The following is a 23,596-nucleotide window of genomic DNA, read 5'->3' as shown; positions in this document are numbered from 1 at the left end:
GAGATAGAAGAATTTGTAATTAAATAATATGAGAAATATTTTGCCATGAAGGAAGCTGGATAACTGAGATGCATTCCTCTTTCATCACTGAAATTGGCCTTCTCACGTGATCTTTCTGGGTTATGTATTCCATAGTGAGTCATATAAGAGCTTTTGAAATGATTTAGTCACTCCAATGATCTATAAAATTCTATAAAATTTGATTAGTCAAGAAACTCAGATAATTATGCTTTCTAGTTTTGATTACATTTTCTACTTAGAGTCAACCAGAAGCTCTTTCAGATAGTACTTGTTTGGTTCTCTTCCTTCTTGTGCTGGATAAAAAAAATTAACATGCTTCATTTTCCACCAATTATCTCCTCTATTTTCAATGCAAGTTTGATGTATGTAGCACCTGTAATATAATGCAGGATTCTGCAGTCCCTTGGATCAAAGAATTATTACATGAATAACTAGTATGAGCTAAATTTTATGTTAAGAGTCATCAAGACTGTGGATGTTAAAGAATATTTTTTTCTCAAGCAATTTCTCTTCTACATAGGTATTTAAGGTTAATGTCAATGGGGACAATGTAGAGGACAATACTAGATCAGGTGTTACAGCTTCTTATTTTTATAGAGGTTGCGAACTTCAAGCTGGGCCTTGGGAAGATAGTTAAGGTTGGCTTACCTGGAGAGAACATCTGAGTACACACATAGGAGTTGATGAACAGCCTGGCATGACATGACCACAGTGACAAGGGCTGGGTAGGAGCTGGTAGGTAGTTAGAAATAATGCTGACTTCACAGGAAAGAAGAGGTAATTAAACTCAATAAGGCAAAAAAGAAAGAAAAATAAAAGAAAAGAAAGAAACTATGGAAGTTCATATGATAATGTAAGATTATGGGGAGGAAGTGGACGTTATCCAGGATGTTGTGAAGTAATCCAGGAGAGAGGAACAGGGCAGGATTAGAAGAGTTGCACAGGAAAACTCAGTGGGGAGGGAAACAGGATGGATATTAGCACTCAACTGGGAATAGTGGGGGAAAAAAAGATAAATAAACATGATTTAAGATTACACATTTCAATGATATTTAAAAGATGGTGGTGTCATTGACAGAAACAAAAAAGAAGTTCATATATAACTCAGGAGGAAAATAAAAATGCATTGCTTTCCATATGGTGAATTTGAAAAGGTAGCAAGAAGATATCTGTCATACTTAAATACAAAAAAATTGTATGTGTAAAAGGTCAAAAAATAAAAAATCTTTCTGGTTTGGTATAGGGAAAGAAGTGTGGAATGTCAAGTCAGAATATACTGTTCAGCTCTACCACATTCTGGTGATCTGACCCTCAAATTGGTTTTCTTTTTGGTCAATCTGGGTTAATAATAATTAACTCTAATAATTAACAAATGTATATCACAAAGTAGTTGTAAGGACTAAAAGGAAACCATGTTTCTGACATCACTATGCTTAATGCTATTATTCATTATTATATTACTAGGCTCCCCATTCTTTTATGTGGGAGAAGGAAAAAAAGGATCAGTATAAACTCATTGCTTTTAATATTTAATTTTAATTTAATTTAACTTTTAATTTATTTTTTAAATTTAAAATTTTTATTTTAAATTATTAGATTTAAATTATTTAATTTATATATACATATACATATATATATATATGTATACATAAAAGGGAATTGTATATAGAAGTGTGCTGTGTCTATACATACATATGTTTCCTAGCTCTGTCCACTGGGAGGGTCTGACAGCAATGATGCCTCAGTAGTGATGAGCCATGTATCACCCAGATTTTTTCTAAATACCATTTTCCAATGGAAGGAACCAAAAACTTCCCGGGGAAATGGCCAATTCAAGAAAAGAAATGCTCAGAAAATGACAGGGCATGCCCACCTGAAGGAGCTCCCAATGACCTGCTGTAGAGAAGTTTGTGCAACAAAATAATAATGAAAATAAGGCATTATAACTGATAGAATAAAATAAATACCTATGAGTTCTTTCTAACAGGAATAAAAAGTTGAATAAATGAACAGATAAGTAGGGAGAAGGAAGTGTTTTCTTCTAGTAGAATTTCACTTAACAAATCTGGAGGAAATCATGTAAATTGTAACTAATACAAAGGTCAGCAATCTAGTCTATTTGATAGTTCAAACTATCAAGTGTTCTATTAGTGAATTGTTTTTAACTACAGAATTCAGTGAAATTTAGCTGATTGTGTCCAAGTCATCACAGAAGGAAAAATTTAAGAGACACAATCAACTTGTATAGTTTAAAATAGCTTTTGCTCTCTCTTGAGCTCCCAGACACATTCAGAAAAAGAGATTGTTGTATTTTTAATAAAGACAGTGAAATTATAAATGCAAAACAGGATTGTGTTGGGTTTTTAAAACATGTATTTCTGCAGGGTTTTGCATGATCTGCTGTTTTAGGAAATGGTACATGTAAAGAACTTCCGTATAGTATGTTGAACGGTATAACCAAAATTATCAGAACAGTGTTTTGTTCGTCATAGTTTTTTTCCCCAAATATCTGAAGTTGGCCTTTATAAATCCCATGTCTGCACCCTTGATGTAGATGATGTTGACACTGATGCAGGGCCTTCCTTATTTTTCATTTCATTCCTGAATTCTTTTTGAGTAAAATGATCATTTGAAAGATCTTTTCTTTTGGTGGAAGTGTGTTGATTTGCTGGTGATATTAAATATGTAATATATCAAATTACATTGACAACTAACATTTGTTTAGCATTTTTCATCTTCCTACTGGTATGGAAGATTTCATTCTACTTAGCATGACTTACTTGGATAGTTGTCTTACTTCTTTGCTTCTTTTTTGTAACTAAGACACACCAGAAATCTTTACGGGAACCTGTGTTCCCACTGCTTCTGATTGCAGTGGGCATAACATATGACCGAGTTATCCTTTTCACTTTGGCCAGTGAGAACTAACTTTCTCTTTTATTTACCATACTTGATTCTCTAATAATCTTCATGAGCAGGCAGCTGCTCTCCGTCTACAGATAATATTCTCACAACTAATGAATCACTCCCTGGTCTCTCCAAAAAGGGCCCTTCATTTCTCATTTTAATTAACTTTGCTACTGGATGGCCAAATTCAATAAAATTTTTCCTTCTGTTTTCTCTGCCTTTAGTAATTCACTTGCCTTTCTTAATCTAGCATGGTAAAATATTTAGATATGTAATGTTGGTTCCCTCCTGACATAAGTTCTTAGTTATAATCAAGTGCATAATGATATTGTAAATTGAGCATGTATTTTAAGGGCCATAGAGTACTTGACTACTGATCGGAGACCACATAAGTACTCCTGTTAACATCACACACGTGTTCTCTTTGTAAATGAGAATCTTTGTATGATAACTTTGTATGTATATCTTTGTATGATATCGTGATACCTAAATATGTTTACCTAGGGGAACTTTAGGTTCTTTTTCTAAGCCCATGCCCTTTGCTGTTGTAATAAACAAGATGAGAACAATATCCTGCCTAGAACAGCCTAACGCCCTGGTGTTACAGTATTTTACCAGCTTGCTGAGCCAATAATGATTACTGATTTTCTTCCTGTATCATGTCACATTGCCTTAGACACAGTAAATGCCCAACTGATTCTAAACATTAAATTACTCTTTTTGTGACCTAAACTCAACTTTGTCATAGGTTAGTCTTATGAATCAAACCTAGACAGAGAAGCTTATGTGGGTATGTAACAAACCCTTGTTACAGAATGACACATAACCAGAGCTCTTAACGTTTTGTGATCAACTCTTCTCAAGTGCATATATTAACAAGGAAATTCAAGACATTACAAAAGAGGGGACAAAAGAATTTTCTGGAGAAATATCTTTTATATCTTTCTTTGTGATATTTAAATGTTAGTTCACTGTGTTTGCATCTAAAAGTCATACTAATGTTTAAGAACTACAAAAACCCTTTAATTAATAGTTTTGTAAACTATTAATTTAACTATTTGCAATACAAGTTTTCTCACCTTTGTAGGACTTGAAACATGAGTCTGGAGTACATGAAGTCCATTGCATCAGGCCAGCAACATCCTCTGCTAACTCCTATTTGCACTGTTTCTCCCCAAAGCCTTGATTCTTGTTTACACTCAGTACATATTAATGACAAGTTCTGCTGCCCTAAAGCAGGGTTAAACTCCCTTGTTTAACTTTCCTTGTTCTCTTCCTGCTCTGTTTTTGATGACTGTCACTCAAGCTCCTGTGATGAGGTGTCTGCGTACTAGTGACTCAGGTATACAGGTTATCCAGATGTAGGTTACATCTGACTGGCTGACATCTAGCTTCCATTTCTTCTAAGATGGATCAGTGCTCCATTGATCTGTAAAAAGGTTTGAAGGGTCCCTCCTCTGATATGTGTAGGTTTCCTCCATTTGAAAGCTGCTAAAAGGCATGTCCATGGTTGTAATGCAAAAGGAGCAAAAAGCAAGGCCTTAAAGTGTGATGCTCATTTAGACTTTAAAGACCAGTCACATGATTGTGTCATGTCAGAGTATTTTACAGATTTTCAAGTGGAGAGAAACCTGTAGAACAGAACACCAAAGACACACTTCTGTTCCAACAAGCAGCATATTGTAACCAAGTTTAAAACCTAACATTCCTGCACACCAAAGCACAGTAGAGTTAAAAGGGATCTTTGTGATTCCACATATGCTGAAGAAGCAGTGTTTCTCTGTGTGAAACCACATGGATTTTCCTGGATGACTCAGGGATAAAAACACATCCGGGCAAGATATGACAGTGAAATGTATAGACAAAAGCTTTAAGGGTTCAAAGGCTTTTTCTTTTTTTTTTCCTTCTCTTTCCTCTTTGAGCTCAATTATCATTTCATGCCATGGAGTAAATAGGTCAAGAATTTGACCTAACAGAGTAGTAAAGTTGACTAGGAAAATGCCTCTCCCATATAAAAGAAAGAAATAGAATACTATTCTGAGATGTCACAACTATCAGATCAGAAATTCTAATACAACTTCCTTAGAGGGTTGTTTGTTATTATTGTTGTTTTTCTAATGAGCTCATTTCAAAGTAGGTTCTTATTTGAGAAAACCCATGTTTGCAGTTCTGTTCTTAAGGTGATGTGTATGTATATATGCATCATGCATATATATACATATATATATATATATATGTATTTCTCAAAATTTTATTTTTATATGTGTTTTAATATCTCTCTCTTTACTTTTTATCTTCTGAATTTCCAATGTATTGAAATTACAGTGTTGCTGTTTTCCTATAGTATGTACTTCAGGGAATGATTGTTTTAATAAGATTTGACAAAGGGATGGGTCCTTTTCCCAAGTATGTGAAATTGAAAACAAATTTTGTAAGTTAAAAAGTATTGAAATTTAAAGTATATTGGATCCTTCCACAGAGCACCATTGTACTTTGCAGCTATAACCTGAGGTTTGGTGGTACATTTTCCACCAGACACAGCCCATGAGGGCATTTGGGATCTGGCTTTAGAACAGATGTAGCTGCAGACACTGGGCCCCACAGAGTACGCCAGGCATAGGATCACATACCACTGAGATACACAGAAATATTTCCAACCTCTCAAGAAACAAAGCAAAGAGGGTAGGGGGAGCCTCAGAAGAGTCGTAATATGGTTTACATGGGGACGAAGTCTCTACTAATGAGATTATAGGAAGACAGGATAGTTGGAATTATCAAGTATTCAAACCGTCTATACTACCTGTATCTCTGACAATCAAAATATTATCAAAGGGGATGTCTAAGTCCTAGGTCTTCAACAGGATTCTGTTGTAAGAGTGGGGGACAGATGAAGTAGGTCTTGCAGACCCAAAATTCAAATGGCTAATGTGAAGTTAGTTTATCAATTAGCAATAATCGCGCCTCGGATAAACCTCATTGGCTACGATACTGCCACTGCGCAAAGCTTGAAGTTAGTTTATCAAACAGCAGATGGAAGTAGTTCTAGAATTTCCTGAAAGTTGGTTTTTTCACTGGACCACAGAGAAAACCCAAGGTCAGAAATACATAGGGAACTAAGAAAGGAAGACTAATGCGGTACCGTTGGCTACAGACACAAAAAAGGTCGTTAGCACATAAAAGTCTTTAAATGTCATTTCCCCTCTGCTGAACAATGAGGTCAGGGGGTCTGTATGATGCCTTTATAACACAGAAAGATCCATCTCTCCTCATCTTAATGTGGGATAATAATAAACTGAGATATATTGGGTTATAAAACAAAGCAGCAAAAATTGAATATTACCAAAATAGAAATAAAATATTTTAGTAAAACTGACATTTTAAAATGTCAGTGGTTAATGGAAGCTACGTTTACTCTTATTGATGATTCTTTTTTTAGGAAGAATTTAGCATAAAGTCAAATTGTCATGACATCCTTCTTGATCAAATACAATGTGACCTATGTGTTTAATAAAATTTGATAAAATTTGAATGTAACTTTGCTATATAGTCTAATGAGTTATCAAAATGTGAAGTCATAAGTGAATGATATTTCCATAGGGATTTAGACCCTAGAAATTCTCATTTTAAACAGTGGAATGTCATTAAAAAGAAGGCAAGACTGAATTTTTATGGTGCTCTCTTCAAGATGCGCCTTTACTGCAGTTAACATGTATCTGAATTACTGATGTCTACTAGTGGCAACGAGTGAGAGTTCTGCCTGAACACTTGGTTGTTTATCATGAAGAAAAGCAGGAAATGCATGTTTTTTCTATGACTGCTTGCTATAGGCTGATAACTGTCAGGTATTTTTGTGTTTATGAATTTGCTGTATTATTGGTAGTTGTCTACCAAAGGTTAGTGTTTGCGTTGAAAGTAAAACATGTTAGAAGTAAAGGAATATATGAAGAAATTAGGAAAAACAGTGGAGAGAAGGAGAAAGAATTGAGCATGATAGATAAAAAGCAATGTCGGAGAAGGTCATGGTCAAAAGGAAGTGAGGTCTGTGAAGAGGGTTAAATGTGACGATAAGGGCAGAGATCTATGGGGGGCCCATCATCATCAATAAAAATGGCAACCAATCATGAAGAACACAGAGCAGCTCTACAGATGGAAAGAATGGAATGAAAAGAGGTTTCCACCGTACATAATACCTTAGAGGCCACAGAGAAACATTAATACTTTAGAGGCCAAGCCAAGAGTAACAGTGTGTGTGTGTTTGTGTGTGTGTCTGTATGTGTGTGCATAGACAGTCATTGTAAGAGAATCTATTTGTACCTCTAGAGAACAACTGGGACAGTTCTCTGGCTTTAGCAGTGATTACTCTATGTAGGTTTTAGACATGACTGACATATCGGCAATATCCACTATTGTGATCAATAGTTTTATCCTAACTTAATAAACTATCTTTTGGTTTATGGCCACTGTAGCTCTTGCGGCCATTTGCAATAATGTGATTATGAGTAAGTTTGGTGCCTAGTCCCCTTCATGACGAAATCAAACATCTGAAAACATAATCTAATGAGAGCTGACAGAATAGTAATATGAACAAACAAAGGAGCATTTACTGGTAATTGAATAGATTGCTGCAGATTGCCATTTCAGAGATTTATTGAAGAATTTATGTTTACATCAGAAATACTGCCCATTTGCCTCTTTATTTAAATGACGTGTTCTGGCCTGGCATCGAGCACTGAATAAATATTTATGGGATGAATGAAACAAATGTTTGTGAAAAACAATCATTTTGAATGTGTCAAGAAAGATTTTTTATCATTTGTCCAGTAATCAATTATGAGTGTCTGCTGTATTAGAGGCACTGTCAGAAGTACTAGGAACAAACAGACAAATAAAATATAATGTCTGTCCACCATGAGCTCATAGTCTAGTGAAGAAGACAAGCATGCACAAAGATGATTACAGTTCAGAGTAGCAATCACTGTGATCACTCCATGTTTACAATTGGCTCTTCATTTTGTTGCCCAGGAAGGGTTCCAAGAGAAGTCTTGTACATATAGAGGGAAGGACAGAGGTGATTCAGAGGAAGGATTAGTTGTTTATAAAAGTCCAGAAGAAAATATAAAAGAAAAGGCAAAGATGAGATGGGGGAGGAGGACCAGGTCATATAGGACTCGGTATAGCACATAGAAGGTTTTGCCTTTTATCATGGAGAATATGGGAGGTGTCCTGAATAGATGTGAGCTTTGGGAAACTCACTCTGGTTATTGTGTGGGGGAATGGATTGGAATAGAGTGAGGCTAGAAGCAGGAAACTATTTAGGAGAGAGTTAACGTAATTTAGCCAGGAAATGATGAGCTCCTGACCTAAAATGGTGGCTAACAGGTGGGAAAAAAAGCAGAGTCTTTAGGCCTAGATATATAGGAAAGGGAATGTCAAAAACATCAGTATTTCCAGCTTGAGCAGCAAAGAATATAGGGGTGCTAGTCGGTTGAGCCAGACAAGGCAGGGCCCGGAGCAAGTTTGAGGAGAACACATTGGTGTGGGAGAGAGATTCTTCATTGACCTAGGAAAGCCCTGAGAATATTTAAATACTAGCTCTTAAGAACTGGAAAAATGAAAAACGTATTTATTGAAAATATTTTAAATAACTATTCTTAAGGAAAAAGCCCTTCTTAAGTTTTAGAGATAGATCTGCATTTTCTTATCATATTTACAATCTTTCCTTCCCTCCTCCCTTCTTCCTTCTTTATTTTTTTCTTATCTTCCTGTAGAGAAGATAAATCATATGCTGACCTCATAGCATGATTTATAAACATATGATTCTAAAGATTTAACATATACAAACATCAGCCTAAGATTCTATTTATTGTAGCTCATTATTACACAGATTGGAATACTAAAGTTAAAAGTGGCAGCTGGCAGAGCTCAGCCAGGAATTCATTCCTTACAACATATGGCCAATAACATTGTAGTTCAGAGGACATAAGACCACAATGACACAGTTTTAGAAGAATTGAGTTAATGATATTGATTTTATAATATTTTTATTTTTATATTCACAGGGTTTTTGATTGCCTGTAAAATTATTCTGCCTTCCAAAAAAAGTAGGACATAATTTAAAAACTTAACCAAAAAATTTCCCATTATTCAGGGGAACAAATGATATACAATCAGGATACTTATTCTAGCATGAATAATAGGTAAAGGATTATAAACAATTATTTATACTTTAAGATGTATAGAATAAATTTGCTTTAGAGAAATCTTGAAATAGAACCCAAATAAAATGTCAGTGGAACAGTGAAATTCAGATTATTTTTGGTGCTCTAAGTTTTCTCAGCCTTTGAAACAAATTGAATTTAGTCTATCATTCTGTAATTATAGTTAATTTAGTTCTTGATTAAATGCACACTCAACATGTAGTTTTTTTTTTTCCAAACCCTAATAGTACCATATTTTATAATCACAGAAACTTCTTGGTTTAATGTTTTACTGTTGTACAAGGAAATCAGTTACCATCCTCATAAGTCAGGTTTAATTGGTAATTTTGACAAATGCTTATATCTGCTCCGGTTTGAACTAGTATTAGAAATTTAGTTTGAAATTGAATTTGCTCTTAATTGATAAAAGCCTGCCTATAGCCTGACAGTGTATTTAATTTTATTAATTTTTTTAAAAGATTTTATTTATTTCTTTGAGAGAAAGAGAGTGCAGTATGCACTGTGTGTGTTGGGGGTGGGGCATGGGGCAGACGGGGAGGGAGCCGAAGAGGAAGGGAGAGGGAAAGAGCATCAAGCAGACCCCACACCGAGCCTGGAGCCTGACATGGGGCTGGATCTTACGACTCTGGGATCATGACCTGAGCCAAAACCAAGAGCTGCCACTTAAAACTGAGGCACCCAGGTGCCCCAGCCTAGCAGTGTATTTTATTATTTTATTTTATTTTATTTTTTAAAAGATTTTATTTATTTATTTGACAGACAGAGATCACAAGTAGGCAGAGAGGCAGACAGAGAGAGAGGGGGAAGCAGACACCCTGCCAAGCAGAGAGCCTGATGTGGGGCTGGATCCCAGGACCCTGAGATCATGACCTGAGCCGAAGGCAGCGGCTTAACCCACTGAGCCACCCAGGCGCCCCATAGCAGTGTATTTCAAATGTCTGTGTTTCCTGTTGCATTTCAAGTGGGGCATATACGTGTGTGTGTGTGTATTGTGTGTGCATGTGTACATGTGCATTTATTTTGTTGGATGTTATTATTATAAAATACTCTGAGACCAATAGATTAAAATATTTGAGTATATGATTCCATTGAACTGGGCTCTGTTTTAAATTGAAGACCTTTTTTCAGTAATGACAAATGTATCAAAACATTTAAGCCTTCATATTGTATTTAATAACCCAAAAAGTTTTTGAAAAGTCGCTATTTTTCAGAACCTCTCGGGTAAATGTACAAAAGGTGACTATAAGTATATGGAACTTAATGCCTGGGAACCATCAAAGGGAAACTGTCCATATACAAAGTGAACTGAGACTTGAGAAGTATGGAAAGGATAAATGAATTTTTATTTGCTGATCTCAGTCATGGATAATTTATTTGAACATAGTGGTGGAGTTTCCTATATACTTAAGACATTATTTGGAGAAGTTGATTATAAATTCTCATGAGGACCGCACTCCTATTTATCTTGTCCTAATGATCAAGCATTGTGTCTAACTAACAGGGCATGTGAGAGACCATTTTGATAGATCGGTCTAGACCACTGTGGCATGCATCATGTAGAGCATAACTGGTCAGCTGGTTGTGAAGAGTTAGGTCCTCTCAGCACATTGTTCCTTTGGGCGCTAGACTTTACCCCATGAAGTGATCACCAGTTGTGCTATGCACTGTTCATTCATCTTAAAATCCCCTTAACAGAATCCTTTCCAGATTACCCCTATCCACTCTCCCTCCATTCCAGATGGAAACTTCCAGGAAATGATAGTAAACTAAAATACTGACTTACGTTTCAGAAAGTAACTGTTAAAGTCAGATTGCAGTGGAGACCCTGCCCTGCTTTTTTATTTTCATCCTTCACTTTTTCTACAAGTAAGCCTTTTGGGGAGCCCCTGCTGTAGTAGTTAACCATTTTCTGAGTGGTATGTGGATACGCATTTTTTTTTTTTTCCAGAAAAAGTAGGAGCACACAATGGCTAAATTGTTTTCTTCATGTTGTGTTTCAAAATGCAGTCCAATATGACTGAACTGAACAAGTCACATGGCCCTCTAGGCTTGCTCTGCACACCCTCCACGTCTTGCCTCATAGTGTCTTTAATGTCAGTCAAGGGCATTTATGGAGTGCCTGCTTTATGCCGGGCATTGTGTGGAGTAACTTTTAGAAAACTTCTCACTGTTTATTAAAGAATGTCCTCCTTTATACACTAGGAGTCAAGAGGCAGCAGCCTGGAATGAAAATAATAGCTGGGAGGAATGTAAAATTAAATTGGTTAATTGATGTTTGTGGGCACATAAATAGCTTGGCGATATTCATTTTGATTAATTTGTGGACAGCATACACAGTCAAACTTGTTTATACTGACCTCAATTAGAAAAGTGATGCCACGTGTTAATATAGAGAATCTGTGGAAGATCTATAAATTATGCAACGGTTTTCCTGATTGATCAGTTATATAACAGATCCAATGGGTAAAAATCATTACATGTTTAACTTTTAGCTAAAGAAATGTTATTGAATGTGTCCAAACACAAGAGAAAATAATGTGCTGTCTCTGTTGCTGCACAGAATGTTCCAGTTTTTTTTTCCACAGGTCAGTGATTCCCAAAGTGAGAAGAATTTGTCCCTGGTTTCCCGTGAATGGGCTTAGAGAATTCTGCACACAATAGGAGTAGTGAAATGTTAGTTTAATCAGATAAATATATTTGACCAAAACAATCAGTTTTGAATTATGGCTAGCGTGGTTTGAAAAAAAGAAAAAGAAAAAGCTGGTAGTGGGCGAGTGTGAGGGGAGGTGGGTTATAATTTAAACAGTTTTCTAAGTTCAGCAAAGGCCACACGTATCTTACATGTTAATGATCTGCCAAATACGAAGTAGTAACACTATCATATTAGGACAGTTGATGCTGTAGTGATAGTTTAGATTAAGAGAGTGGACTTGCCTTTTTTCATTTGTGTGATATATATCCTTGAATAACCCTTACAACTTGCAAGAGAGAAAAAAAATTAAATTCCATAGTTCTGAGTGAAACATTCTTTTGGATTTGCCTCTTTAGAGACTCCAGGCAAAATATGTTCTTCAATATTTTTTTTAAAGATTTATTTATTTATTTGACAGAGAGAGAGAGCATAAGCAGAGGGAACAGCAGAGGGAGAGGGAGAAGCAGGCCCCCCACTGAGCAGGGAGCCCAACTTAGGGCTCGATACCAGGACGCTGGGATCATGACCTGAGCCTGAAAGCAGACGCCTAACTGAATGTTCTTCAATATTTTTAATATGACAGCACTTGCCCTTTAAGGACAAGTAAATTGAAATCTATGAGGGAGACTAAAATCTCTTCTATTTTATGCAGTTGATTTGCAAAACCTTGTCCTACAAAATCCTATAAAGCTGTCCTATAACATCAGGTTCCGAGAATGAGATCACCTCCAGATGTAAGTTGTTTTATAGTTGTGAGATGCAGAAAACTGACAGGGTGAGCTTTCCAAAATGTTTCTAGTTTTCCAGTAGGGCTAATATTCAGGAAAGGTGAAGCAGGAGCTTAAGGGTCCTCACCTTGAAAAAGAGCTCCTAAACACTGACAGAGTTTGCCATATTTCACACAATGGTCCTTTCATCTCCCCTTGTGTGTGTCCCATGGAAATGTCACTGCATGCAGTCTGCTCAGAGAACCAGGGACCCGTGATGCAAGATATTGAGTTGTTCTTTTTCTTTTTCTTTCTTTTTTTTCTCATGCTAGCTAACCAAATAGGTGGTCAGCTTCAACTACCATCTGTTAAGTACATGTTCAAATGTAAACAAGTGCTTTTGCGTGGAAGTAAAGAACTTCAGAGCTGGAAGGGACCTAGCAGTCATCTAGTCTGACCTCCCTCTTTTCAAAAAAAAGAAAACTAAAGCCCAGATTTGATAAAGGTTACACAAATCCATGCAGGTAAATGAGTGGTAGAACCCAAATCGGGGATTAGTTTTTCCTAGCGCAGAGGTCTTTTCATTCCTCTGTAGTAGCTGTGAAATTTAGACTCTTTAGGTTAAAGTAGAGAACTGATGCAGTTAGTTCTTCTCTAAGGTGTTAAGTTTTCTGATGATTTCATAATCTTTGCTTCTTATTTAAAAGGTGAAATTTAAAACTGCAGTGAATGGTTTTTAGCTTTGCTGTGTAGGGACTTCAGCAACTACTTTCAGAAGATTACAGATGAGAGGCTGGCCTTTGTTCTCAGTTCTTAATCTTTTTTCTCTTTTGATGGATTTGAACCACAGCAATACTGATGAAATAATAACAGTAAGAGTGCCTGGAAATTTAAGAAGGATATTGCAAATATGTCACATCGTGAGGGGTTTGAATTTCACATTCTAAATCATGCACCAAAGTCAAGTATCCTGCTCGAAGTGTGGCCAAACATGCAAATATTTGCTTTCTGAGTAATTTGCCCTAATGACTTTGAAGCATTTTTGAGAAACAGTGGTGACATTGTTCTGCCCTGGCAGAAAGCATATCCCTTGTCAAATGTCCACAGAGATCCTAAAAGTCTACGGGGCCATGATTAAGGCACGAGTACTGCACAGTATTTGCTAACCTTACCATCTAGTTGGCAAAATGTTAGGTATATAGGTTGTCACAAGCTTTTGTGACAAGTCTGTCTGGCAGCTGCTTTTAGTTAACCACTAGGAAATAGAACTAGCAATATTTGTTTAAAGATTTATTTATTTATTTATTTATTTGAGGGAGAGAATGCACACACAAGTAGGGGATAGAACAGAGGGAGAGAATCTTCGGGCCGATTCCCCACGGACCACAGAGCCTGATGTGGGGCTAGATCTCACCACCCATGAGATCATGATCCATGAAATCATGACCTGAGCCAAAACCAAGAGTTGGACACTCAACTGAGTGAACCACCCAGAGGCCCCTAGAACTAGCAGTATTTTAACCTCTGAAGCAATGCCCTCTTTTGCAAACTCCTCTCACCTTTTTTTTTTTTTTTTTTTTTGGATTATGCAGAAAGGAGCATTGGGCTAGCCTGGAGTGGTCACGTATGAAGCTGTTCGTTGAAGATCTTTTTTCACAGCTATGCTATCTTCTAGACTGATAGCTTAACTGTTTGATAAGCAAATAGGAAGTTTTAGCAATCACAGGAGCGCCAGCAGTGTCTAATTGTCATTCCTTAGCCTGTACTTGTTTAGACACTAAATTTTACTCACTGAAGTAGTGAGATTTTGATACTGCTCTGAGGCATATTTTGGGCAGCCCTAATGATAAAGAGCATGGGTGTTATTATATCCAGTAAGTAGGACATTTTTCTATTAGGAAACAATGGGAAGATTTTCTAGGGATAAAGGAGAGAGGGTAGAAACCTAATTACTAGTCGTTTAGAAAGAGTATCTTGTTTTCAACATGTTTCTTTTTTAGTTTATGTCCTCAGTGTACTTTATGAACATTTTTTTTCCTTCTGAAATGAAGCAGTACAAATTCTTTTCTAGGAAAATAAACTCCAAACAATGTTATTATTTATTCAGAGACTACTGAGAGTGTTTATTATGGATGTGGAAATGAAAATGAAATTAAAGATTTGTCATGTGTAAAAATGTTTGAAATCTGTTTCTGTGAATGTGTAAAAAGGTCAGTAGAGTGCAATTAAATATTGATATGATCAATTGTGCTCCTATCTGTAGCTGACTTTTTTCATTTACTTAGCAAACATTTAAACTACTGTGTGTATTTTACATCTGTGAGAAGGTCAGTGAGAGACAAGCCATATTCTGTAAAAAGAGCAAATAGCTGATAGTGGTCCCAACTTTATTCAAAAAGATAGAACAAGTTAAGGAACTAACATAGGTGTAATTAAGACTTTTAGGGGAAAGTGAATTTTAAGATGAGCTTTGAAAGAGACAATGAACGGGGACTGGTGGCGAAAGGGATGCTTGACTGCTTGGCTGAAAGAGAGGAAAATCCAAGGCATGGTGGTAGAATGGGTGATGTATTAATGAGACAGAAAGATTCCAGGAAACAATTCATGCTGTTAAAGCACGGCAAAATTATTTACTGAGCACCTACAGACATCTTTCCTTGAGCTAGAGTGGTTAATATTGCTTTTACATGTGTTAAGTACAGGGATTCAGACCTCAATTCTAGAATGAAGGAATGAGGCCACAGAGAAATTTTAGGATTTGCTCAATTCTGTATGAAAAGATTGTTGAATATTAAATTTTTATGTTCTAAAAATAGTTTTACCTCTTGGGGTGCCTGGGTGGCTCAGTGGGTTGGGCCTCTGCCTTCGGCTCAGGTTGTGATCTCAGGGTTCTGGGATTGAGCCCCGCATCGGACTCAGCTTGGTGGGGAGCCTGCTTTCTCCCTCTCTCTCTGCCTGCTTGTAATATCTCTCTCTCTCTCTCTCTCTCTGTCAAATAAATAAATAAATAAATAAAATCTTTTTTTTTTTTTTAAAGATTTTATTTATTTATTTGGCAAAAAGAGATCAGGGGTAGGCAGAGAGGCAGGCAGAGAGAGAGGAGGAAGCAGGCTCCCTGCTGAGCAAAGAGCTGGATGCGGGGCTCGATCTCCGGATCCTGGGGTCATGACCTGAGCCAAAGGCAGAGGCTTTGACCCACTGAGCCACCCAGGCACCCCTAAATAAATAAAATCTTAAAAAAAAAGAAGTATACCTCTTTTAACAGCTGGTAAAATCTTGGTTTATATTCTGAACAAAATAGTTCATATATATTTAAGAAGAAGCACCTATTATATGACTTTTAAGGCAGTGTAAGGCTCTAAGAGGCTAGTAAATTTTAAAACATCGGTTTGAAAGAGTTTGTAAAAACAGTATTATACACAGTGCTTACTTAATTTCAATAGTTACATTGTTCAAGTATGTATAACCATGATAAGGGATTACCATGTTATGATGAATCATGATTTTAGTCTTTATAAAAATAATTTCAGCAACACAAAAGGTTTTGCTTGGTACATCTCAGCTACCAGTCTGATCTTGTTACTGATACTAAAATTTCATCTTTATGAATGCTTTCACCTAAACCTTTAACACTTTTCCCTAGGGTTTTTTTTTTTTTTAAGGTTTTTATTTAAATTCCAGTTAGTTAACAGGCTGGGTAATATTAGTTTTAGGTGTACACTATAGCGATTCAACACTTTCATATATCACCCGGGCTCATCACAACAAGTGCACTCCTTAATCTCCATTAAAATTTTAACACTTAAAATATTTAGATTGTGCTTGTCTTTCACATGAATGGAGAAATTATGCCCCCATTTTTATCATAATATTATTTGTTCCATCAATAAATTAAAAAAAAACTGTTTTAAAATATGTCATCACCTATAGCTGAAAGACAAAAATAATTTCACCGAATACTGAAATTCGGTGAAACTTGAATGTAGGGATAGGATCTTTACAGTAAATAACATACTCTAGGTTCATAAATTCTGGGATAAAGAGCTATTCAAATAGGATTGGTAAAACAAAACAAAACGAAACAAAAAAATATCCCAGCATAAGGCTATAAGAATCAATAATCCCAAAATGCCATTCTTGGATTTGAGTTTGTTCAAGGGTGTTGTGTTTTTGTTTGTTTGTTTTGTTGTGTGTGTGTGTGTGTTTGTTTGGTTAAGGGTTTTGGACAGTGATATAGAGTGATAGGCTATTTCAGGAATGCTGTTTTTATGGAATAAATGATCATAATGACAGACATTTTTAGTTAAAAGAAATGGCAAATCGGAAAGGTAAGTTTTATTCTATCAATGTGATGTGGTTAATTTCTAAATATCTTCCACATCCTGTTTTCCCCAAATGATTGCTTTCAATTCAGTAGATTTAACTTTTAATACTTTAATATATAACTTGGGTAGATGGTACAAAATGTTAATCTTTATCATGCCATTGGGTAGTTTAAAATATATTTAGAAGATATGAAAAGAGAAAGCAAATATCAAATGAGGAAGGATAGGACGAATAGTAAAACACTATATAAATAAAGTTTTAGAGGAAACTTAATGGGGAGAATAAAATTTAATCAGTAATAGTCTGTAACAAAGTCTTGATGTTTATCATAATTGGCTTCATAAAAATCTCTGCATTTGCTGTGCTCATCTCCGTGGGAAACAACTTCTTTCAAAACTCTGTAATATGGTTTCAGGGATAGTATGTATGTTTTTGAAAGCCATTTTCAGTTTTTTTTTTTTTTTTATAAACCTGGGGGGAACATTTCCAAAGTATTAAAAATTGAAAAGAATTATAAGTAAATCAAAATGTTTGCTCTACCGTGGCATGATCATGAATAATGGAAAACTGTAGATATGTTGTGAAATTCAGAACATCTATATCATTGTAAAACAAGCCATTTTGTCGGATGTGTTTCTGATGAAGTTTAAGTGCTGAAAGGATGGCCAGTTGTTTTCTGTAAATGATCATGAAAATGATAATGTCTGTCAGCTGAGAGTATGCCTCTTAGTTTAAACAATCATGAAAATAGTTTCTACCTGTTGTGCTGGTCAAGTGAGATCATTAACAGATTTGGTGTTCATGCCACCAGAAAGACAGAGGGGGGAGGAAATCAAAGGACTCAAAGGCATTTACGGAGTAATGCAAAAATTCTCCATGTAAAGACATTTCACACAGCAGGAACTCAAGTCCATGTGTAGAACAGGCTGCTCACATGGTGAAAAACAAAACAACACCGCCCCCTCCCCTGCTCGGTCTCAGCTCACCCCCCTCACTCCATTGACATGCATAGCTGGCCTGGTAGGTGTAAAAATAGACTGGCAGAGCCTGAATTGGAAATGGTCACTGAATGCAGCCTGCAGTTGCTGGGGTTTTGAGTTCGCTCTGCCACCAGCAAGCCAGCCAGCAGATGGGGAGAACTGGTGAGGGGCGTGTAGGGGAACTGAGCAGAGGAGCCAAGGGTCGTCCGGATGCATTGTCCACAGTAGCGTCCCCCTGGGAGCCCTCGACAGACCACAGAGGGCAAGCACAGGCCCAGTGACAGCAGGAACTGTAGAGCTGAGATGGGTAATGCAGCTCTCTGCCCGTCCTGTCATGCGGATAAGAGCGTAAGAGCGCAAGGACACATGCAGGAACTGGATAAAACCCCAGACTACTATGGCTGTAACAGCGAGGACACCAGAGAACTTGAGGTCTGGGTAAGTTCTAAGCCACACACGAGGAGGAGGGGAGGATGGTGGCATAAGGTTCGACCGTGGACCTCATTGGTCCACCTCCAAACTTCCTGGAAGGAAGACGACAGAGTAAAACCGAGGTGATCCAACTACCCAGCTGCCTCTGGTTCGGTGGCACGCTGTTGTGTCCCCTTCGTGGGCCATGGGGCGCCCCGTGTCTGTGCCTCTGGAGTTCGGCTTTAGCTATGAACTGACATTTGGAAATAAGCGGTGATGCTGTCGTTTTCATTTGAAATTTTGTGCAAAGCCAAAGATGTATTTGATTGCAGAGTGACTTAGAGCAATATTGCTCCGATTCACTTATATTCAGGCTGTCACATTCTTTGGCCTATTTATATATTCATGTATAGTTCATTTTCCATGAGGTCACAGGGCATTTTTTAAGCAGGTGCTAACTTGAAATCCCAGTTGCAGCCCATAAAGGCATTTTACTTCCAATATCTGACTAACTTCAGTGAAAAGTCCTTTGAATGCCACTCTAATGATGATACTGTTTTGTGCAGAGGCTTAAAAGTTGAGCAATCAAATGTCAAAGCTAGCTTTCAGATTGTAATAATTCATAGTCACGATATGTTCCTTAGAATGGTTACAAAGGCCTGTTGTGGTTTTTAGCTGAGAGGGCCAACAATCTCTAGCTGAAATATTTTGATTTTTAAATTTGCTGGAGAGTAAAGATTATCTTTGATCTGTCAGACCCAGGAATTTGACCTTATTGCAAGTTATTTAATTTGGAGTGAAACCATGAGACTAGGATTATGGAGGATTTCTGAGTGAAAGAGACGGAGGGGTTGTACTCCTCCTCAGGACGTGACACCTGATATTTCCGGGGGTGAGAAGAACAAGTAGATGAGGAGTCTGAGGTGCTCTTTGGCTGTTACTTTGATCTGGAAGAATCTCATAATTTCCTAGCATTGAAATTCTGTCAGACCCCAGGGAAACTGAAACAGAAACTAAGAACTTATCAATAAAACAACATGCAGAGGCAGTGTTTGCAGTTAACAGAAGTGAAAAGAAAGTCTGTCAGCACTATAATGAAAAAGAAGACAGTGCTTCCGGGATTGGGAATGGAAGTCCCCACAGGCAGGAGAATAAACAGTCCCAAGGGGAGGGGAGGACACCTGCCTTCACAATCATGCAGCTGAGGTTTCTCCTTTTGGGTTATGGGTTAAATTACCCACATCCACCCGGAGAGTCAGTCCGGATCGCTAAGCAGTGCTTCTAGTGCAATTTCTGAACTGAGGTGGGGAAAAAAAGGTAAACTTTTTTGGTAACTTTTTAGTGACCCAACGTTTGCTTAGTTGTAACGTATAAATATAGTCCCTAAGAAGTAACTGTCTTGTTTAAAAGGTAGTTTCTATGAATATTTTTTTTATTAATTTAGAATTTAAACCATTCTTTCAAATGTTAGTTAATAATTCTTTCCACATTTTTAAGTTATATGAGTGTATTCCATTTTCTCACCCGTTAACATCATTAAGAAAAATGTAATGTCTGAAAATATAGGTGCTTTAAAAATTAAATATAGGCAAACAAGTGACAACATGCTTCTGAGGTCCAAGGGCTAAAATGAGAAATTCACTCAAAACTTCAGAGTTCAGAAAACAGTTCAGTTTTCAAAGAAATAATCACCAGCAACATAATTCTTTCATTATAATCCTTCTATTTCTATTAATGTAGATACTGGTCCTGAAAAATGTGAGTTGATTTAAAAAATAAATTAAAATCTGATTACTCTGACTTAAATAATATAATAGGCTGATCATTGAATAAACTTTTCTGTCAATGATTTTATAGATGGGAACGTATAATGCTTGCTATAACTTGGAAAGTTATGGTAGAGGTGGAAATGCACCTGTTGTCTTCCTTCCCAAGTGACAGTCTACTCAGAAATTTCTCCACTTTGTGGGGCCATAATAATAATAATAATAATAACAACAACAACAATAATAATTCTTAATACAGAGGTTGGCTTAAGCTAAATATGTGGTTTTGTCTGGCTGAAGTTTTCCAAACTTAGGAAACTCTATCATCTTTCTTTACTGTTAAATGGGTACTATAAGACTGAAGTCACTCCTTCCCTAATCATCTAGATAGATATTCTCCTTAGTCAGTTTCCATCATTCATGCTTGTCACAATTAATGGTAAACAGTTGTTAAGAGCTTTAGAACTTAATAATTTTTATTTTTATAATATTATTTTTTGGTGAAGGAAGACAGAAACAGAGGTACTGGCACCTTTTTCATAGAAATAAACTTAGAAATGTTTTAGATAATTTATTATGTCATTAGGCCAAATATTTCAAATTAATAAATTCTCTAATTTTTTTCATAATCAGAACAAAACATATGAAAAAATATAAATTTTTGAGATACTAAAACTGCTGGGTTTATATAAATCAATACTTCATTCTTTTCTGTAAATTTTACTTAGAATTTTGAATATTCTGACATTTGTATAGATAAGTATAGCAATGAGGAATAAATCAATTATCAGGAATTGTGTTGGAAGTCAGGAACCAAAAATAATTTCTTCTTGAACCATGCTATTGTATGTCAATAATTGCAATTCCACTTATAAGTTTATGGATTTTTAAATATTTCCTTTTATAAAAAAGAAAAAGAAAATCAGACCAGAATAATTTCCAGAAATATTACACAGCAAGCACAAAAATTATACAAAAAAATAGAAAGCTAAATATTATTTTGGTATTATGATAACTTTAAAAAATGTAGTGAAAAAGATGAACAGCTAATATTACAAAAATTTTTAAAGTTCTATAGCTGGACAAATAATATGTTTTTTTTTCCTAATGTATATACAAATTAATGTTTAAATTCCAGAGGACAGGTCAACTAAATTTTTCTGGAAAGAACTATAGGGAGTGAACATTATAGATGTTGCTGGCTACCTGGTCTCTGGTTCTCTGGGCAGGAACTTCTCTGTAGAGAGAAAGCAGCCATGGACAAACGGGAAACAAATTGGTCTGGCTGTATTCAAACAATTACTTAATTTTTCTATTATTATTCAATTGCTAACTTTTCAGTTACTAAATATTAATGTAGTCATAATTTTTTTCATTTGTAAAGATACAAATTAAAATAATCATAAGTGACCATTCTGTTAACAAAGATATAAAATGTAATAATATGAAGTTTTAGAAGATTGTGTTGAGACTGAGCAACATGTAAATTTTTTTTCTAATTATTTGAAATGCAATTTGGAAATACATTTCAAACTAGTTACAATTTCTGGTTTTCACTTTTCTAGTGCAGCGAGGACTGTAGCAGCAGGGAGGTATTTGTGTGGAGATAAAAGTGTAGGCAAAACTTCTGGGCAGATTCCTACCCCCAACAGCAGGTGGACTGGACTCCACCAGTTCATTTGTTGTGAGTATTCCCAGTGCCTGTGAGCATCCCTCCTTTCACTCAAACTTCAGGGACGAGATAATTCTACCTCCAGAGACCTTTTTCCAAATGCACGAGAAATATCTGCCTTCCTAATGAAGATATTAGGCTCCTGAGCATATGCTAAGGGTTTCTTCTGAAATGCTGTTGCCTCTTACATTAGACCTGAAAGGACTTAAAAATCTGTTACTATCACAGGTTGTTTTGTTTTTCAGTTTAAAAATTTTTGTAAATTTGAATACAATTGACACACCGTGTTATGTTAGTTTTGGTTGTACAACATAGTGATTCAACTCTGTGTTATGCTATGCTCTCCACAAGTATGCATACCATCTGTCACCATACAAAGCTATTACAGTACCATTGACTATATTCCCTGTGTAGTACCCTTTATTCCCATTACTTTTTCATTTCACAACTGGCAACCTGAATCTCCTATTCTCCTTCACCCATTTTTCTCATCTTCCCACCCCCCACTCCCATCTGGCAACCATCAGTTTGTTCTCTGTATTTATAGCTCTGATTCTGTTTTTCATTTAGTCTTTTGTTCTGTTTTTTTTTTTTTATATTCCACATGTAAATGAAATCATATGGCATTTGTCTTTCTTATTCTGATTTATTTCACTTAGCAGAATAATCTCTAGATCCATCCATGTTGTTATGGATGGCAAGATCTCATCCTTTTTTATGGCTGTGTAATAGTTCATTATATATATATATGTGTGTGTGTGTGTGTGTGTGTGTGTGTGTGTGTATCCCATTATATATTATATAATTATATATCTTACATCTTCTTTATTCGTTCATGTACCAATGGACCCTTGGGTTGTTTTCATATATTGGCTATTATAAATAATGCTGTGATAAACACATGAATACCTATAACTTTTTGAATTAGTGTTTTCATTTTCTTTGGGCATTATTTTTAGTAGCTTTTTTATAACCACTGTAAGAAAGCTTTCTTCATATAGTTTTGATATTAAGCCTAAGAAGAGCCAAGACTATAATGAAATCTATTCTGACAAAACATTTCAAAAAATATGAGATGATATAGAGCATGGTTATGTAATTTTTGGCTGATTTATTTAAAGATTGATGTTGAAAGAAGATAAGACATGGTTCTATCCTCTAGGAACTTCCTAGTCAAGTTTTAGAGATAGAATTTTCCCACATGTAATCAATTAACTCTAAAGGCCAGTAGGCAATTATGTGACAATGCAAGTGGTGAAATGAGTGCCTATAAGATGCTGAAGAAGGAGAGAACCAATGCAGGCCAGTGTTTGGGGAGTGCCTCATGGACAGTGCTGATATTCAGTCACTATGGATCAGAACACCTATACCAGTTGTTTACACCTTGAAATGCTTCCAGTAAAGGCTAATTAAACCATTGCTTCTATGGATCCAACAAGCTGTGCCTTCTACTGAGGCTACCTGGAACTTATTTCCAGGATTCCCCAGTCCACTCCATCCCCCAATTGAGCAAACAAAGGAATGGTGCCTAGACCAGCAAGGAGCCTCCAGGACCACCTTCCTCTAGGTCTAGAGCCAGCATCCACTGAGATTGGTTGGTGCCTAAGCTGTACCAGTTAAGTATTTGGAATATCCCTTCTGCTAATGGAGAAGTTAGAAGTCTGTAGTAGATCTTGGAAGCAGAGTACAATCTTGGTTCCTGTTGAGAAGAAAGCATACTCAGGGGCACCTGGGTGGCTCAGTGGTTAAGCAGCTGCCTTCAGCTCAGGTCATGATCCCAGAGTCCTGGGATTGAGCCCTGTATCAGGCTCCCTGCTCAACGGGGAGCCTGCTTCCTGCTCAACGGGAAGTCTGCTTCTCCCTCTTCCTCTACTGTTCCCCCTGCTTGTACTTTCT

At 36.4% G+C, this 23,596-nt stretch overlaps 1 protein-coding gene across 50 annotated transcripts in view; it reads left to right on the top strand.

Moving 5' to 3' along the window:
* The window catches only part of ANK2 (ankyrin 2), a 661,731-nt gene that overhangs the window by 418,543 nt on the left and 219,592 nt on the right, over window positions 1–23,596 (top strand). For 7 of the 50 annotated variants that reach the window (XM_082727909.1, XM_082727910.1, XM_082727907.1 and 4 more), the window contains exon 1: window positions 17,893–18,289. The exons of 18 other annotated variants lie outside the window; for them this stretch is intronic. In XM_082727909.1, coding sequence (XP_082584035.1) covers window positions 18,155–18,289 — 135 coding nt within the window. In that variant the 5' untranslated portion in view covers window positions 17,893–18,154. Of the gene's footprint in view, window positions 1–17,891; window positions 18,290–23,596 lie in introns of those variants that run through there. 25 more of the 50 variants (XM_082727939.1, XM_082727936.1, XM_082727938.1 and 22 more) reach the window with 6 other exon arrangements.

Source organism: Mustela nivalis (assembly GCF_964662115.1).
Source record: "Mustela nivalis genome assembly, chromosome: 4".
In the NCBI taxonomy this organism is placed as follows: domain Eukaryota; kingdom Metazoa; phylum Chordata; class Mammalia; order Carnivora; family Mustelidae; genus Mustela; species Mustela nivalis.
The sequence above is the reverse complement of the archived record's forward strand: the minus strand, read 5'-3'. Positions and strand labels throughout refer to the sequence as shown.